Consider the following 20,030-nt stretch of genomic DNA (forward strand, 5'->3'; position numbering starts at 1 on the left):
ATGGGGCACCCCTCTAAATCAGCTGCCCTACGAGATCTTCTTCAAACAGAAAGACCTGAAATTGTTCTGATTCAGGAAACCAAACAAAGTCAGAGCGAAATGCAAAGAACTGTAGATGCCCAAAAAAACTTCTCAGGGGCCAGTAGCAACTCCAGAGGAGCATCTGGAGGAATTACAACCATGTGGAACAATCAGTACTGGGACTGTAAGTCTTCCGTCCTCAACCAAAACTGGGTAAGAACTGATCTTAGTAACAAAGAAGAGAGCTGTGACCTCATCATTTATAATGTTTATATCCCCAATCATTATCGAGAAAAGGAACAGTGCTGGAAGGAATTGAAGGAAGATCTAGACAATGAGCAGAACACAAATGTCATTCTAGCTGGAGACTTCAATTTAGTCCTCCATGCGAATGAGAAAAGAGGGGGTAATTTCACCTCCGACCCCTTCAGAAGACAGATGGAAGTGATAATGTCCGAACATGAACTGATGGATATCATCCCAAAAAATAGAAAATACACTTGGAATAACAGAAGGTTGGGGCCAGGCAATATTATGGAAAGATTGGACAGAATTTTGGTTAATGTCTCCCTCCTTTCCTTCTTTGCTGCAGCCCACACAAAAATTCTCAGTGCCACAACTTCAGACCACTTTCCCATTCTCTTAACGCTGGACTCCCATTCTCAATTGGGACCAATTCCGTTCAGGTACAATCCTTTGTGGAGAGACAACGCTGAGGCCGAAGCCATCATAGAAGCAACCTGGAAGCATCATGTAGAAGGCTCTCCAAGCCATATATGGGAAACAAAAATCAGAAATACAAGGAAAGCTCTCAAGGATTGGGCAAAAGTCAGCTATCAAGAGCCAGAAAAAATTAGGAAAAAAATACAGCAGGACTTGGAAGAAATCCAAAAACAAATAGAAGATCATGGATTCACCCATCAGCTGAAAAGTAAAGAATGGGAAGTTCAAGGGCAGCTAATGCAAATCAAGAGAGCGGAAGAAATTAAGTGGAGAATTAAATCGAGACAACTATGGCTGAAAGAAGGTGACAAAAACACGGCTTACTTCCACAAGCAAGCCACTGCCAGAAAAACAAGAAACAATGTAAATACTATAATGGATAGCCAAGGCAGCCAACATAACGACCAAGAATCCATCAAAATAGCTGCCTCCCTTCATTACAAAAGCCTCCTCACGGAAAATCAAGTAGAAGCTGACTATTCGGCGCTCTTACAGCATCTTCCGGAAAGAATCTCTCCAGAGGAGAATGACAGTCTAAATCGGGAAATAACAGAGGAGGAAATCAGAAAAGCCATCTGGACCCTGCAACCAGACAAGTCTCCAGGTCCAGACGGGTTCCCAATCAATTTTTACAGGGATCATTGGTACTTGATTAAAAAAGACCTTGCAAAGATGATGAGGGGAATTCAAAGAAAAGGGAAAATGGGGGGTTTCACAAACTCGACTTTCCTTGCCCTCATTCCCAAGGAAAACCGCCCCACTTCCTTCTCCAGGTTTCGACCAATCTCATTGTGTAACTCCTCTTACAAGATCTTCACAAAAATTATAGCTACTAGACTCCAACCCCTTCTTCCTTCCCTTATATCCGAGAACCAAGGAGGCTTCATGTCAAACAGGCAAATCCATGACACCATCACCTTGGTCCAAGAAGCTATTCATTCCAGCACATCAAGGCAAGAGAAAGGTTTTGTTCTTAAGCTTGATTTAGCCAATGCCTTTGATCGAGTAAGACACTCCTTCTTGTTTGCTGTCTTGAGGAAAATGGGATTCAATTCTGCCTTCATTAGCACCATTGCTGCTTGTATCTCAGGTCCCTGGATTTCGCCTCTCATAAATGGGCGCCCTTGTGAAGCATTTCAATCCTCAAGAGGGTTAAGGCAAGGCTGCCCTCTTTCCCCTTATCTCTTTATTATTATGGCTGAATCATTCAGCAGTACTCTAGATCACAACAGAAGAGTTGGCCTCATCTCTGGTATCAAATTTGGAAACGGAGTAAAGAACATCAATCACTCTCAGTTTGCTGATGACACTCTGCTCATTGGAGGAGCTTCCACTACCATAGCAAGGCGCTTCAAGACCCTTCTCGATCAATTCATGGAGTACTCAGGGGGAGAGGTCAACTTCCAAAAAAGCTGCATCTATGGATGGAATATCTCCAATCAAACTGCTCACAGCATAGCTAATATCTTTGGAGTTGCCTATAAAGCAAACTGGGATCACTTCACCTACCTGGGGATGCCGATCACCCTGGGTTCTTTAAAAGCTGCTACCTGGAATGAAATAATAGACAAAGTCAAAAGGAAGATCCAGCAATGGGGAACTCAATGGCTTAATCCAGCGGGCAGACTAATTCTGCTCAAATCAGGTATATCCTCCTTACCTCTATATCGATTTACTCTTTACCAAGCTCCTGCCACATTCTATCACAAGCTGGAAACTGCCCTCCGCAATTTCTTATGGCAAGGAGGGAAAAAAGAAAAAAATAGATTCAATCTGGTCAGTTGGAAAAGCGTAATCCAATCTCAAGATAGAGGTGGTCTGGGAATTAGAGCCCCTAAAATCCTAAATTTAGCATTTGGGATCAAAATGGCTTGGAGGCTAATTAATGAGCCAAAAGCTTGGTGGAAACAGGTCATAGAAAGCAAATACCTTACAGACAAAAGGCAAAAACTTCTTGAAATTGACATTCCCAGCAGAGACTCCACTAAAATTTGGCATCTCTGCAAGAAAACAATTCCCATCCTCAATCAAAACATCTCAAAAATCCCTGGGGGAGGGGACAGTATTAATTATGCCACTGATAAGATAATGGGTCTACAACCTCTAAACACTATTGAAGAAGCCATTCCTTTCATTCTCCATCTCAATAGTAAAGGCATTCAGAGACTTGATCAAATATCAAAATGGGACGCAGATACAGGAGCTTGGATTAGTTGGGAATTTCCAATCATCCCCTCAAATCTAGAACCAAGCTTCCAAATCCTTCAAAAAAATCTCCAGAACAGAGCACCCATCAAAAAAGGAGCAGCAGACGGATTTCGATGGGATCCCACGGGCTCAAGCTACACCATCAAGTCTGGCTACCAATATATCTGCAACAGCACCTATCAGTCCCCTATTTGGAACCAATGGAGAACAATCTGGAAATCCGAGGCCATCCCCAAAGTTAAATTTTTCATATGGCTGTTGTTAAAGGGCAAAGTCCTCACTTCCGAAAATTTAAGAAAGAGAGGGATCAATGGACCCTCAATTTGCCTCAACTGTTGCTCAGCAGAGGAAACCATCCATCATCTGTTCCTTGATTGTCCCTTCGCGAAGAGATGCTGGACCAATTTGTCCAACTTGGGCAATATAAAATGGCAACCCCAGCAGAACATTGCAGAGGCAATTCAAGAATGGAAAAGGAACTGCCCATGGAAAGATAAGAGGAGCAAGATTGTCAAAAGAATATGGGCTATCATACCTCACAATCTTTTATGGAAAATTTGGCTCACTAGAAACAAAAAAATCTTCCGAAACAAAGAGAGCAATGTCCGGATGACATGCAACAAAGCTCACATCTTGGCGCAAGAGACAATTGCAGCAAAATACACAGGAAAAATTAAAGCAGCCGATTACTCAGTTGAAGAGAGATCAGTTATCAGGCATATTCTAGGTCAACCAGGTCATCAGCAGGATACCCAGAGAACTGATAGACAGCAACAGGATCAGATCAGAGAGTGGGAAATTAGACTTCCAACCCAGGACTATAAGAGTTGGATCCAGAGCATCAATTGTCCAATCTTATACTTCGATGGTGCTTCAAAGTCCAACCCAGGACCAGCAGGAGCGGGAGGAGTAATATTAAACGAATCAGGGGAAGAAATCTGCAGTTATGAATGGAGCCTGGGGAAAAAAACAAACAACATTGCAGAGGCCTTAGCTCTCTACCAAGGTTTGTTGCAATTAAAAAATCTGGGTATTAGAAAAGCATTAGTATTTGGAGACTCTTCTATAATTATTCGTCTCATGAATCATAATCAGAGATCTCCGAACAGTAGCCTCCAGCAACATATTCGACGTATTAAACTCCTCCTCAAATCTTTTGAAAACATCAAATTTTACCACATCCTTCGCACGCTCAACATGGCAGCAGATAAGCATGCGAATAACGCAGTTGGAAAACATGAAGGTGCGTTGAGGCACAACAAAAGAGATATCTTCCATCCCCTGCCATGACTCAGGGAAAGCCTGACATTGCCCAGATTCGCAGGTCCATCAAGTGCGCGAAGGGCATGGCTTCTACAGCACCAGGACAATTTGCAGAAAGCACGAAATGCACAAGCAGTCTAATCCAAGCATCGACCCAAAGAATAATCTACCATCCAAGGAAAACAAATCATTACAGCGCTGGCCTGAAGATCGAAAACACTACAACTGAAGATCGCATAACAGATTTTGAAAAATATCTCATCACTTCCGAGGGTCCGGCTCCAGCTAGGCATTCTGTCTATAGTTGGCTTTACTCTTTAAATATGGGCAGAAGCAGGCCAAGAGTTGTCATTCAAGGTTATCCAAAAGAGCAGCTACATCGGCTTGACGCAGGCGCTCTTGCTCAGAATTTCAGAAGAAACCAGTCTCTGGTATTGTCTCACTTTGCTTTGTTTAACTCCACTCTAACTTCTGTTGTGGTATTTTTCAAGAACCGTCTCTGCGGGGTGGCTCGTCTAACCGTTCCACCATCCCTGCTCTCTTCGCTCTCCCCCCATCGTCTCTGCCAGCCGCCTTCAATACCTTCCTCTCGACCCTTCTGCATACCTCCCCTGCTCCATCCTCCCTCTTCTCCTTCGTTCTCTTCTCTTATTCACCCCTCAGCCCCATCTGCCCCTTTTCCCGCTGTCTCCTGGTCCTCCCTGGCTTGCGCGCCTATTCCCCGCCCAATCTACCCCCTACCCTTGTCGCTCAGGAAGCGGGAATTTCTTTCTCCCCTTACAGCGACTCCAATCTCCGTCTTCAAGACAGCAAATTCATCATCTCTCTATTCTCTCCCGCCTTCTGGACTCTTTTCCCTTATTATCTTCCTTCCTATGGCGCGCAGTGAGGATTGCTTACATTGTGCCGACCTTCAAGCTGAGCTTGAAGAAATAAGGACTCAGCAGTCACTGATAGAGGAAAAAGAGGGTCTGCTTGCTGCAAGATTAGAAGAGCACGACAGGCGCCTTGATGAGCACAGTAGGAGACTTTATGAATAGGACCGCATCAACACCGAGAAATATAAAGCAGAAATCCAGCTTTTCAATCATAGGGTGTCCTCCCTCCAAGAGCAATTTGAGCAGCTCTCAAACCGCTGTGGCCATGTCGAGGAATCGCTCTCCACTCTGAAATTCTGGCTGGAAAAGAACACCATCGCCACCAGCTCCTCCAGTGCACATCATGGAGCCAAAGATGAGAAGCCAGAAAAATCAACAGCTAGACACATTCAACACATAATGATTGACTGAATGAAATTCAAATGTATTTTTTTGTTATCTTCCTTTATCAGAATCTATACTAGCGCTATCTCTAGCAGTAGTAGGAAAAAAAGTAATCTAAGGATCAAGGGGGCAGCCTCATTTTGTAAACCCCTTGCCTCCTCTCAGTCTGCGAAATCTATGTACAAGAGGATTCTACATCCCCGTTTTTTTTTCAGAATATAATATATAGCAACCGACCATTTCAAAAAAAAAAATATAGGGATACGGTAGACAACATGCATACTTATGGCAGTAGCCCCCACTTTTAAAAATGGCCAACCTAAGGGAACATGCATAAGGACTAAATAGATCATGTGGCAGCCATTTCCATACCATCATAACACTTTAACGTGCTTTTCTCCATGAAAATAACTATTTTAATAAATCCTTTGGAATTTTGGGCATCATTACATATTAACAACTTGTTAGTGCTTAGAATTTAGCAATAATAGGATGTTATAGTTTTAGTTGATCCAAACGTTTGATGGATATGTTAATGACTGAGACCAATTCATATTTGGGAAAAATCCTTGGGGGCACCGTTACATCATGTATAGAATTTAGATCATGGTGGATCTTTGATCATCCTTGAATTTTTTGTCGAATTCTAACCAGATATGTATTTGAAGAAAAGTTGATTTTGCTATAAAATTAATTTACTTCCACATATACTGCATCAACTTAGCTTTCAAACTTGACTATTAAATCATACTTTGAACAAAAAGAATCAATGAGAACATTAAAGAAAAATGTTGTGAAAGAATTGACACTTGATTCATGGAAAAATACCATCAAAGAATTGATATCTAATGCTAAATTTCCATGAAACTCTGCAGCTGCTTAGTGAATTATTGAAAACTAGGCAACTGAAACCAAATTACTTTCACCGAGATACGGAGTTTCATAACAAGCTAGAAGCAGCAGAATAAAACACCACAGATAAAAACACATGCACACAAATAGACAACCTTGGTTTCTCAGGAAACCCAACAGAGAAAACCTGCTTCCTTGACGTGGTATTTTATTGATTGTTCTTGAGCAATTGGATCTATTACAAAGTAATTTCTCTCTAAGAAAGTGTTCTTCTCACAAATCTCAGCTGATACAATTGATCTCGGCTTGCTTTGATCACTGCTTGATTTCAACCCTCAGGCACACAATTGTTCCCCTACCCCTGCCTCTTGCTTGATCCTGCTCCTCTTTCCTTGCGCAAACCCCCTATTTCCTAGCACAAGTCTAGCTCCTATTTCTTAGCACAAGTCCTCCTATTTCCTTGCACAGTTCCTGACTCCTATTTCTTAGGACACCAGCTCCTTAAAACTACAAAAATTATGATGTGCTTTCCTTTGTCCTCCTCTTTATAGACCCAATTCGAACATGCAAGGAGGCCCAGTTCGGTTTTAGAAGTCAAGTTCTAATTGAGAGCTAATTGAGAGTTCTACTTGTCCTTTATCCAATCAACACTGGAGACTAACTCGTTCTTCCTTCAATCAAGACTGAAGACTAACTTGCTCTAACTGAACTTGTAAGTGGGCCTCATTTCGTAATCAAACTCATGAAGACTCCACTTAACTGAAGCTCCAACTCTACGCATGCTAACTCGATGATTATTTCAGTAAACTGGAAATAACTCATCCTACTAAAGTCTAACTCATGAGCTTGCACTCATACTAGGAGAACGACAATTTGAGGTCTTCACTAGCTAAGGCACAAGCCAGAAGACCTTTAATTGCTGCATTTTTGACATCTAATTCATAGATACACATAAACATTCTTCTATAGCATCACTTTGAGCTATAATTCCTGCCTTGCATTTGCTCTACCTATATATGGATTGGGATTTGAAATTGTAAATATTATGAAAAGAGTTGCAAGGGATGACAATATGAAGAGTGTAGTGGAAAGTTACAAACATATTGTATGGGTTGTGAAGACTCACCAAACAAGTTGTTAATATGAAAGGTGATATATGATTTGGTAAGTATGAAAGGTGTCATACCAGTAGCTGATCGTGATGATATACATTAAGTATGAATGATGGTAGATATATAAATATTTAACTTTTTTTGTGGGGGAACCATACCGGAAGGAATTATGCCACATGATTGTCGATGAAAATACACATTTCCATTACCCAAATTGTTTTTTTGAATGTAGAGATAGATTCACTGCTCCTAAAAACCCTTGAAGCATTCATAACATATACTTTTAACAACTAATATTTGCAATTTACATAATTCTTCTAAATTTCGGAGAATCAGAAAACCTAACCAGAAAAAGGTTAAAAAATCGAATATTTAAAGTACCATTTACATTGGTGTACCCAATATCTGGACAATATGAGCTGATATTACATCGGTAAGCGAAATTAATATCAAATGGTAATGAATATGGATATTTCTGCCACATGGTAGGCTTGTTGTTGGGCATGCTTTATCCCCTCACTCAAGGTATCCCGGTCTAACCAAGAGGCATCACCAATCTCCCCTTAGAATCCCAATAGGCCGAATTGCACGCTGATCTATTTATCTTGTATGTATATGAAGTTGTGGTTGTAGAGTGCAACGAGACCAAGCTATAATAGATTGGCACCGGCGAATATGGCAATATACTTTTGGGTGAGATTGTGATTTTCTTGTTATTTAAAATGTGAGTTTGAATGCATAAATAAATTCAATGTTCTGAAAAACCCTATGGCACTTGGATTATGCACATTAGACAACTCAAACTTTCTATTCTTAAAAATCACTGCTGACGGGGAAAAAGGCTAAAACGTCTATTTTTAACAGATTTAGTGTATAGGGATGGTACAGAGACTGGTTATACAAATAATATTTAAAATATAAGTTTGAATGCATAAATGAATTCACTCTTCTGTAATAAAGGAGGAAGAAAGGACGGACTTGGAGAAATATAGGTTTACTAGGAAAATAAGATATGCAAGCAACAAATTTCCTACTAACAAAAGTTTTGCTTGGATACAATCTTGATCCTTTGCCAAACCAAAAATCCTCCAGCTATGACATGTTGTATTATGGTTTTCTTGTTTTATTAATGGACAAATTCTCGACTCAAAATAAACAGACCCATATCTTAACTGTTCTACTACTTTTTTTCTGCATCACTGTTAGGATCTCATCTTATGGGACCGTATTACTTAATTGCTGTTAAGAATCTTAGGCTATTCCCAATACGTTATGATCCGAAGATATTGTTCATGAATATAAAAATATTGACAATTGTTGTTACCTTCATGGGTGAATCTTTTTCACTCGGTACATTAAAAAATGCTGCATCTTCACTTATTGGCCAGTCTAGGCTGAAACAATCAACTGACCTGTTAATGAAGACAGTCATGCTTTAGCATAGCATTCAATTATAGCAAAACTCGAATGTGTATAAATTCTGGCCAGCATGTTGCAACATATCTTCCATACCAGAAAAATTCATTCAGATCATCGTAGTTTCTCCATTGCGAGTGTTTGGCTGTCCCTTCTTTATTAGTCTTGACTTCCTATACAGAAAAGACAAATAACCCTTACTTTCAAGATCTATATAGAGAGAGAGCATACAATGTCAAGGTATATGTATCAACTGCACATGATTATAGAGAAATACATAATCAAGAGAATGTAAAAGTACAAGCAGATGCCAAGTACCTTTGAAATAACGCTATAAATAGGAGTAACAACTTTTTTAAGGAAGGATTCTTTCCCGCCACCATATGCTGGCTTTATATTTTCCCCGGTAACAGCGGTCACATTGCCACCTAACATCCCATCGAGTTCATGTGCCATCTGCAAAAATTCAAAGTCGCATAAGAAATTGAATATGCAAGGGGACTTGGAGAAAACATATGGAGTTCCGACCGAATATGTGACGATATTGGCAATCAAGATAAAACAGTAGGATTGCTAGGATTGTCTATTTGCTATATTTGCTTGAATATTTTGCTGAAATTGGATAAAAAAGGTTAATAACTAGTTGTAAGCCGGCCACAATATTGTGAGTTTTCCCTGGATAACCACCCATGCCTTTGTTCCCCTCTGGCATACATGCACATATCAGCATACATGGATTATAATACCGTAACTAACCTCAGGAATCATTACGATTCAAACTTTTGGATTTGAATTGGTTTAATCCACCATAAGTGATGGATAAGGGATGACAGAACTTTTTTATTGGGATGGCTAGATACAGCGTGTGGTGTTTACAGCATAGCTTTATCGTGATTACGAGACTAGTCCATACCATTTCTTGCTAAACAGGATCCTATGATGTTTAAGATGTAATTTATATACGATTTTGTGTCTTTTTGACACACAAGTTTGGGTGTAATAATTAGAAGCCTGTGAAAACCCATTTCACCATTGATTGTATAAAGGTAGCTCTTAATTATTTGAGATTAAAATGGGTTTTCATCTCAAATTATCAGTGTACAAACTTCTCCAGAACTTCACTGCTCAAACTAATTCTTTGTGACCCAGGATTAATTAATTGCTTCAGTTAGATGAAGGGAGAAGGGCTGCCTTTGAGAAATTTGCAAGTCACCAGGGCAGAGTAAAGCAAGCGTTTGATAGAAAACCAAGGCAAAGGAACTTCCAGCAAGGAAACTTAGTCCTGCTACAGGAAGAGAGGCACTAGAATCCAGGGGATCATAAGGAATTTGATCATATATGGTTAGGTCCATTCTTGATTGACAATGCGGCGAGGAAGAATATGCTTTTATGTGAAAATTTTGGATGGTGAGAAAACACACTTGCTTGTGAATGGGCAACAACCGAAACCTTCTTTCAGAACTTGGAAGTCGGTCCAGCTTGTACATCGTAGGATAGGAGTTTGGTTTTCTTAAATAGGTCCAATCATTCACCCGATAAAGTAATAGTATATTCTGTCTTCTTGTTTCCAATGCATTTCGTGCAGTCCGTTTAGCCTCTGTTTCGTCTGTGTGATAGATGAAAGTTCATGCAGTCAACTGAGCCGCGACGCTGAGCTAGTCCATGTGAGAGGCTCCCCGTAGTTTTTTCGTTGCTCTTCTTTTGAACATGATTGAAGGGATCTCTGACGGTCCACAAAATGTTCATATTGTTATGACCAATATTTTCCGCACCTCAAAGGTTTCTGTTGAGACATCTCCAGTCAGTTTATTACATCACAAGGCCCTCCTGTGTTTTGTAAATCCACAAATCCATGAAGTGTTGCTGAATGCAGGTATGCAAACCAGGGAATCTGGAGTTCTCAGCACTCCAGCGGGATACTATGGCCAAGATGGAGCCAACTGTTGGAGTTCTTCGCACTCCAACAGGGGATACTATCCCCAAGTTGGAGCCAACTGTTGGTGCCGCATGTTTACCATGCATTATGAAACCCCAACTTGCATAGAAGCCACTACCGCGACCACATTCTTCAACGGCGACACATGAAGGTGACCTTTAACTTCATAGAGGATCAATGGACACCGAGAACAGGTTCGAACTCAAATGTACCGTCAGTTTCTTCTACTAACAGAGCCTGGTGAAAAGGTTCATAGTCCCTTTATCTATGGCGGAATCCTCATTGTTCGAACAAAAGTGCTAGCCCGAAGTTGAAGCTCTCGTATCGAACCAGAATCACTTCATTACAATGGAACAAGAGGGGGGCAATACATGCACTCCTCAAGAATAAATGATGTCGGAGCTAGCGGCAGTTGCGGTAGCCATTGGATGAGCATCGATATGAAAACCCCACCCCTTCCGCGGGAATTTTAAAAAGGGCTCGACGAGGATATCCTTGAAGCTCTGCTAGACATTTCTGGAGACTTTAGGGGATGGTTACCAAGGCCTCCGCTGAACAATTAAGACTTACCATGATCAAGGGCTCTCATAGCTTCGCGGATCCAATGCCAAAGCAACCATGCAGCTATACACATTAACCCAAAACCCAAACGGAAGGAGTTCGTAGTGCTTCGCGGCGCCAATGCCAGAGCAACCACGCAGCGAAGGAAGTCAGGGATCCGAGTCAGCGCCCATCAGGGTATACGTGGATCAACCTGCCAAACATCACATGGCACTAGGTCCTGTTACTTGATAATGCACAGAAAAGCACTAATCAGTGGACGGTAAATCTTACGGCCAAAAGAGGAGCGCACATTTTCATTTGTGTGTGCAGTAAGCGACACAGATAGCTCTGAGCACTATACGCAAGCCATTGTCGACATGTCTCTCGTGCTTGGTTCATCTATAAGATTCATGCAAGGATCTTATTTTTCGGCAGTGGAGGTGATAAATTTAATGTATTGCGGACGGAAGGGAATGCCACCCGTAAGTCTTTTTGACACCGCTTGCACAACTTCTGTGGTAAATACTTGCAAACATATTTTATTGTTTGAATTAATCTGGTAAAAAAAAATTCCCTAGAAGTTAAATGTCCAAAGTGTCAGTGTCTAGTGATTTTAAGTCAACTTGCAGATTTGGTAATCTATGAGAACCATCATCCTAGAACTGGTGAAGCCCCACATACAACTTCAGTCAATCCATGTCTTAATCCTAAGTGCTTAGAAGTTCCATTCCATGAGTCAGAGCATGTTTTAATGATGCATGAGATTCCTATTTTGGAAAATGAAAATCCGAGGTTAACCCAAATGTTTTCAGTAATGAGACCAGCCAAACCGAGATATGGTCTTGGTTATCTTGAGCAAGCTAATGGCCTTATACCAGATTGTTGATTTGGTTCTGTTCCGGATGACTGCAAAAAGCCAGCAGTCATGGAGATGCACAGATTCTTTACTTTAATGGATGGATGTCTGAAAAATAAAGTCCTTGCTAAATGGATGAAAGCCATGTTGAATTGGGATCTTTTTACAAATCCTAAAGCAAAAGAATTTGGTTTCAGTCATTCTATTTCTGAGAAAATAAAATTGTCTCAAAAATGGAAAAACCACATGGATTATACTAACACATGGATCTCATTCTATGTTTGGTTAGAAAAGAGAAAGCAAAAAATGATTTTAATGACTAATGCATCCACTTCATCTCAACATTCTTGGATAGCACTAGATGGCCTTAAAATTGAAACACTTACAACTTTTCCTCCATACAAAGGCATAGTGCTTGGAGAAGGACAAAATTCTACTAAAGCAATACCATTAGTATTAAAGGATGACAGTGCATTTGGTACTGATGGCAGAATACATAAAACTTCTAAACAACTGAATTGGACAAACACAGTTGTGAAAGTTCTTGAAATGAACATGGCCAAATCCAAAGAGGTCAAAGAACAATTTGATACTATCCAAGTTTCTTTAAATTCTGTAAATAATTCCTTGAATAATGTTCAAAATTCTACTTCAGTAATTAGAGGATATGTTAGAGAATCTCTAATAAAGCTAGAGAATGTTGAAGACAAAATGGTAGAACATATTGGTTCTGCATCTGGACAAATAAATGCACTAGTACAAAAGATGAATCAATTACCTATATCCAAAACAGAAAAACTAGTTTCGTCTTCTATTTTGCATAAAGCAAGTGTCCGTATTCAAGATCCTGTCAAGCCAGTCGACAAGTTTCCTTTTTTATTCCCCAAAGAAATTGCATCCCAAGAACCAGAAAAAGTTGAAACTCCAAGTGAACATATTTCTATAGCAAGTATGTTTAAGGACGAGGAAAAAGAGCCAGAAGTTATGCCTATATATGAGCCTTTGGAAAGTCAGTACAGCAGATATTCAACACCTAATATCAGAGGAAAAGGCAAACTGCCTGAAACCCACACTTTCTTCCCTGATTCTCATAGGGAATGGACTATAGATAACCTCAGTGTCGGCCAGATAAGACAAATGGTAGACATGATGTTTACCAAATATAAACTTATGTGTCTAAGAGGAAAAACTGAGGTAGAAGCCTGCAAAACAATTATCCAGTGTTTCACAGGCACACTATCAAAATGGTGGGAAACATAATCCTCTCCTACTTTAATTAAACAGATGGAAGAACAGCGTCTCAAGGATGAGCAAGGAAACATAATTCATAATTCAGATGGGACAGTACAGAGTATCATGATTGGAGCCTTGACCTCCATGATTGTTGAGCACTGGTGTGGTTCTGAGGCTGAAATAGCCGATAAGCATGAGATTATTTTAATGAATCTCAAGTGCAATAAAATATCCCAATATGAAGACTTCCATCGAGATTGGATGCAGAGAATCTATGAAGTCAAAGACTCAAAGAATTTGTTATGGAAGCAAGTTTATCTTGCAGCACTTCCTTCCAAGTTCGTTGACTATCTCAGAATGCAAGAATTTTTTCAAATGCCTTTTGAGTCTTACACATGGGGACAAATATATTCAATTATTACTAAAGCTCTGGTTGGTCTTTGCACAAGCTCGAAAGTTAATAAGTCTCTAGAAAAGTTGTCCAGATTCCTTGACAGCAAATCATTGTGCAGCAAGTATGGGTTATCTCTTGATGATCCATTAGTAAAAAGGAGAAAAATCAAGAAACGTGCCAAGAAAGAAAAGAATTTATCAACCAGAAAAAACTTTAAGTCGAAAGGCTGATCTTTTCGACAGCATTAAAGGAAGGAATATTACAAATATGTCCCTAAGACACATTATTATAAACCATCTGACATTCACCTGCATAGTGCCAAGCAAGAAAAATGGAATAAATTGACATGTTGGTTGTGTGGCAAAAATGGACATACTGCAAATAATTGTCCATTAGGTGAAGAATCAAAAAGAAATCGAGGCAAGAAATCTCAGCCTCCATTAAAAACTCCAAAAACAGAGGCTCAGTATCTTTGCATGAGATGTGGGTCTAGAAATCATAAAACTGATCATTGCCCCAATATGGTGATCAAAGAACAACCCCAGATTCAACAGCAATAGTTGCTTGACTCACCTGTTGAAAGTTCTAGTTCTGTATATACTTCAGAAGAAGAAGTTGAAGAATTAAATTTTTATGCAAATGCTTGTGATTGTTTAGACTCTGAAAATTGTAAATGTATTTTCTCTTCTGAATTTGAAATTTCTAATGAATATTCTGATGAAGATATACAGCCAGAGAAATACAAAGAGAAAATTCTTATGGTACAAACAAAAGAAGATGAGATAAAAATCTTGTCCCAAATAAGAGCTATGGAAGAAGGAGAAATGAAGAATCGCCTTATGGAAGCCTTCATGGACCAAATGAAATCTTCCAGCAGAAGTTCTTCAAAAAAGACACTCTTCATTGACGCCTCTTATGATGAGAATGCAAAATCATTCCAAAGGCATCAACAACAGGATAAGGTTTGCGCGCTTACCTTGGGGGAGGTAAGTCATGAAATTCACAATCTCAAATCTGAAATTTCTATTCTTAAATCTCAGATTGTGAGATTAGAAAAAGGAAAATCCATTGATGAAGCAGATCCTATAGAAGAATATGATACAGAAGAATTTTACAAGCCAAATGTACAAATTTATGAAGGAAGAAAAGATATTGCTTCCGGTTTTCAGGAAATGAGGATCGAATACCAGCAACATCATGTACAAATAAATATTTGCATACAGGGACAGAGGTTCAAATTGACTACTCTTATTGATTTCTGGAGCAGACGTAAATATTTTAAATACAAAAGTGATCCTTGCTAAATATTGGATGACATCAGAAAGAAAAGTTATTGGCTTGGGAAGTAAAACGCTAAAGTATGAAATTCCCAAGGCATCTATCTACTTTGATAATCACTGCATAAAATTAAAATTTGCAGTTGTTGACATCTCTATTGATTGTATTTTAGGTAACATATTTTTTGTTGTTGTTAAACCACATGATTCATTTAGAACAAAAAAGAATAAGGGTGGATATTTTATTACTCTTCCTACCTCCTCAAATGGCCCAAGAAAAATTAAATTACCATATGTCTCAGCTCCACGAGTCTCAACAATGGTTCAGATTATGGAAGATCTAAAGAAAGTTGAATCAAAGCTAACAGATCTAAAAGATCTGAAATCTACCATTCATATCTCACAACAACTACATTTACCAACAATACAAAAGAAGATTTCAGAATTAAAGGCACAAATAGAGAAAGAGTGTTGTGCAGAAGATCCAGATGCTTTTTGGCATAGAAAGCAATATTTTGTTGAATTGCCCTATAAAACAAAAGATACAGGTAAGCCATGTAAAAGTAAGGCAATTCTGATGAACAAGGAATATCGTGAGCTCTGCAAACAAGAAATCAAGAATCTGTTGAGTAAGAAATTGATCAGAGAATTAGAGAGCCCGTGGAATTGTTATCGGTTCTATGTAAATAAAAGAGCAGAAAAAATCAGAGGCATCACAAGGCTAGTCATCAATTAAAGCCTTTAAACTCAGTACTAGCAGATAATACATATCTGATTCCCCACAAAAGAGATCTGATAAGTAGAATAGCAGGAGCAAAAATATTTTCCAAGTTCGATCTTAAATCAGGATTTTGGCAAGTTGCTATATCAGAGAAGGATAAATTCAAAACAACGTTCAGTGTCCCAGCCGGACATTATGAATGGAATGTGATGCCTTCTAGCCTAAAGCATGCACCATCCAAGTTCCAGAAGGTGATGGACTCTATATTTAAACCTTTCTTCGATCGGCTGATTGTGTATATAGATGATATAATTATTTTCTCAAAAAATTTGCAAGATCATTTTAAACATATACAGACCTTTGTAAATACAATAAAAAGGAATGGTCTTGTATTAAGCAAAAAGAAAATCGAAGTCTTTCAGACTTCCATTAAATTTCTTGGCCATACTATATTCAATGGCGAAAACTCCTTGCAAAAACATGCTCTGGAATTCTCTAACAAATTTCCAGACATCATTACAGACAAGACACAGCTACAAAGATTTCTTGGTTGTTTAAATTACGTAAGTAATTTCTATCAAGACTGCGCCAAGGACAAAAGCTTATTAAATCAGAGGCTGCGCAAAAATCCTGCACCTTGGACTCCACTCCATACCAGAGTAGTTCAAAAGATTAAAGCCAAGGTCAGAGACCTTCCCATACTGTATATATTTGATGATGCAGCTTATAAGATTGTAGAATTCGATGCCAACAACATCGGATGGGGGGGTATATTAAAACAGAAAAAAGACAATGAAGAACATGTTATCCAGTTCGCTTCAGGAACATGGAACCCCACTTAGAAAAGATATTCTACTATAGGAAAAGAGGTGAAAGCAGCATGGAATAGCATCGACAAATTCGAGATCCATCTGGTCAATAAACCATTTCTTTTCAGGACAGATGCATCTGCCCTTAGGAAGGTGCTTAATAAAGATATCAAAAGCCTGGAGAAGCCAAATTCGCCAAATGGCAAGCCCTTTTTGCAAATTTTGATTTCGAAGTGGATATGATATATTTTTATTAATTTTATACAAAATTTTAGTGAAAAGTTGTTGAAATTGTGGATTCGAGTTATTAAATTTATATAAAATAAAAATTTGAAATTTTCTATTCGAAATTTATATAATTCAAGATGGATTGAATTTATTTATATAATCAAAATTATAATTTAGATAATAAAAATTTGTGATTTCGTTAAAAATTATTTTATGAGGGTTAAATTACTATTGATTATATTAAGGGGAAGTTGGAAGTTTGGAAGTTGGAAGTTTGGAAGTTTGAAGTTTAGTCTCTACTATTTGTGTTTTCGTGTGGTTAGTTTTTCTTTTGACTTGGTTTGCAGTATCGTCAATAGCTAACATCCTCTTTTTTTTGTCACTGTCGTTTTGTTGTTGTCGTTGCATTTTCATGGGAGGTTTCGACATTAATGGGGGCAAGGGCTCGAAGGCTCGATCCCTAGTCTTCGCAGCCCTTGTTTTCGTGTTGTTGCTTCCTCTTTCTTCCAGGTTTGTGGTGTTGCCTTTGGCTAGTGTTTCTGGTGTGGCTCTTGCATGTTGCCACCACGTTTTGGTGAGGGTTGGTTCATCTGCCACTGCATCTCTTTGCTTTCGTCGGTCTTGGTTTGTCGCTTTTGTTGTTCGGCGTCCTTAATCATGGGTCGCTCTGCGTTTTGGGTTTTTTGCTAGTACTTGGTTGGAGTCATGGGCCTTTTTTGTACATCTGGGTTTGCCCTGTTAAATGGTTGGTTCCCTTTTGGGATTTTATTGGGGGCCTTTGAGCTTAATTATGTTTGTACTAGGGGGTTCTGACCCTATTGTATTGTTTTTTTGTGTGGACCTTTGGGGTTTCTCTATTGAGGAACTGTATATTGGAGCTTTATGCTTGGTTTTGTTGGCCATGCGGCTATCTTCTGAATGTGCTTCAGCATATACAGAATGTAATTTTGATGCGAGTAATAAAATTACAGTTTTTTCATGGAGAAAAAAAATAAAATTATATCACTATATTTATAATGAAAAAGATCATGATGTAGATTTTTTTTTTCCAAAATACACACACATAAAGAAACAATAATCTATTTATGCTCATTTCAAAAGGCGGGTTAAAAAGTGTAGTCTAGCAAAGTGATTTTTTGGCCCTTTTCCAAGAGTTATTCATCTTGTTAGGCAAATTACAAAGTTACAAAAAAAAATCATTACAAAAATGTAATTTTGTTCTTCCAATTTTTTTCATGGAAAAAAATAAATAAAAAATCATATCACTATATTTATAATGAGAAATATCATGATGTAGATTTTTTTTCCAAAATACACACACATTTAAAGAAACGGTAATCGATTTATGCTCATTTTAAAGGTGGGTTAAAAAGTGTAGCCTAGAGAAGTGACTTTTTGGCCCTTTTCAAGCAATTTTTTTCATTCGATTTTCCTGAAATCTAACCAGAAATTAGGAAAATTCTGGGCTTAAGATGTTGAGTCTGCACAATCCAAGTGCTCTGGTGGTTTTTCATGGTGTTGAATCTATTTTTGCATTAAAAAATGTGACTTAAATTACGAAACATTACAATATCACCAAGAATTTTATTGTTACATTCCAAAGAAAAGGGCCAGAAAGTCACGTTGTTAAACTATGCTAGTTTGAAATACGCAAAAAATGATCACCAAACATCGTGCCTCCATCGTGCACACACAAAGGGATAATTATGAAGCACATAAACATGGGAACATTCACAATCTCCATAAAGACACAAGTACACATGTGGTTAACATTGAACATTCACATGCCTCTTAAAGTCACCTCCAATGTTTGATTAAGCATATGGGACAAACAATTCTCAAACCACCTAATTTTTCTATCAAATTTGGTGTTAAATTTAGTTGTAACTATTGTGAAAGTTAGAGTTTCAACTATGTGATGAGAACCTTGTCCAATAAACTTTGCCCCTTTGCTTAAGCCAATTTTAAGACAATCCAAATCTTTAGTTTTTTGGAAAAACAATCATAATGTGTCAAACTATGACTCTCCAAAAATATTTAACTCACACAAAATGAGACAATTTGAGTGCCTTGTAGTTAATGTCATTTGATTGCAATAAAAGGAGGAAGCTACAAGTTGTCTTTTGTATTATGAGACACATGAAGATCACAAGAAAAAAATGAACGACGCATGGGTAATTTCATACGAGTTTGTGATTGTTCATCAATTAAGATGTCTATCTCCAAGAACCAACATAATATCTTTGTTGACTATATAGTGAAGCTCAATGGAGAAAGGATTCATTCTATTCATTTATGGTTATCATGTTATTGGCTCTACATTTTGGGACTCATTTTCTCCAGGTGTTTCCATCTCCTTTTCTTCCCTCCTTTAACTGTTACTTGTTATGCAACACTGCAATTATAATTTGTCTTGGTTGTATTCTATGCATGGATTGTATCTCTAAATATGTAATTGGGAAAGGAAATTGAAGAAATGATTCTACTATCGATTTCTAGATATTTCTTTGTGAATTCAAATAATTAATAGTTAATTGCTATAACCATGTTGAGACTAAGCCACTTTGTTCAATGAAGCTATTTGTTGTTCAACCTACCTATTTTCTTTATTATATGTAATTGTTGATGCATTATCATTTAATATTTAAATGCCTTCAATAGATTTTAGATAACACACTAAGTAATCCCATCCAGCAGGATTCATAGAAAGTGCAGTGCCTATGAGATTTCTTCTCCTTCACTTTGAACCTCAATTATGAATGTTCCAATTTCATTACCAAGTAGTAAGATACCAACGCTTATTAGTAGATCCCAAAAAAGATTTCCTTTGGTTTCAATCACTTTAGTCTCCATTATAGAGACCTAGAGATCCATTGCAATATCTAGAGCATGAGAGTTGTAATGATATATCTTATAATAATTAGGGATATTGCCCTTGGGTTGGAAAAGCACAAGTTCTAAAGCGAGAGAAACATTATTTAGGTGACATTGGGTGTCCCTAGGCTTGAAGAACAATAATCCAATAATGAGATAAATATAGTTAAGGTGACAAAGAGCATTGCTTTTATTGTTGCCTTATGAGTTTTCCCCTTGAGAATTTGCCTAACAAGATGAATAACTCTAAGGGGCGAGTCCAAGAGCTAACTAGGTACACCCCTTCTACAATGTACTTCGAC

At 38.3% G+C, this 20,030-nt stretch overlaps 1 protein-coding gene across 1 annotated transcript in view; it reads right to left on the reverse strand.

The window, feature by feature from the left end:
- LOC149169183 (callose synthase 3-like) overlaps window positions 1-20,030 on the reverse strand; it is a 452,496-nt gene that overhangs the window by 284,089 nt on the left and 148,377 nt on the right. The window contains exons 10-12 of the mRNA XM_089428597.1: window positions 9,176-9,313; window positions 8,954-9,030; window positions 8,766-8,853 (exon numbers count right to left, since the gene is read on the reverse strand). Coding sequence (XP_089284723.1) covers window positions 8,766-8,853; window positions 8,954-9,030; window positions 9,176-9,313 — 303 coding nt within the window. The remainder of the gene's footprint in view (window positions 1-8,765; window positions 8,854-8,953; window positions 9,031-9,175; window positions 9,314-20,030) is intronic.

The sequence above is a fragment of the Pinus tabuliformis genome, chromosome 4_2 (genome assembly GCF_031772625.1).
Source record: "Pinus tabuliformis cultivar Carrire ecotype Pingquan chromosome 4_2, CPIR1, whole genome shotgun sequence".
NCBI classification, from domain to species: Eukaryota; Viridiplantae; Streptophyta; class Pinopsida; order Pinales; family Pinaceae; genus Pinus; species Pinus tabuliformis.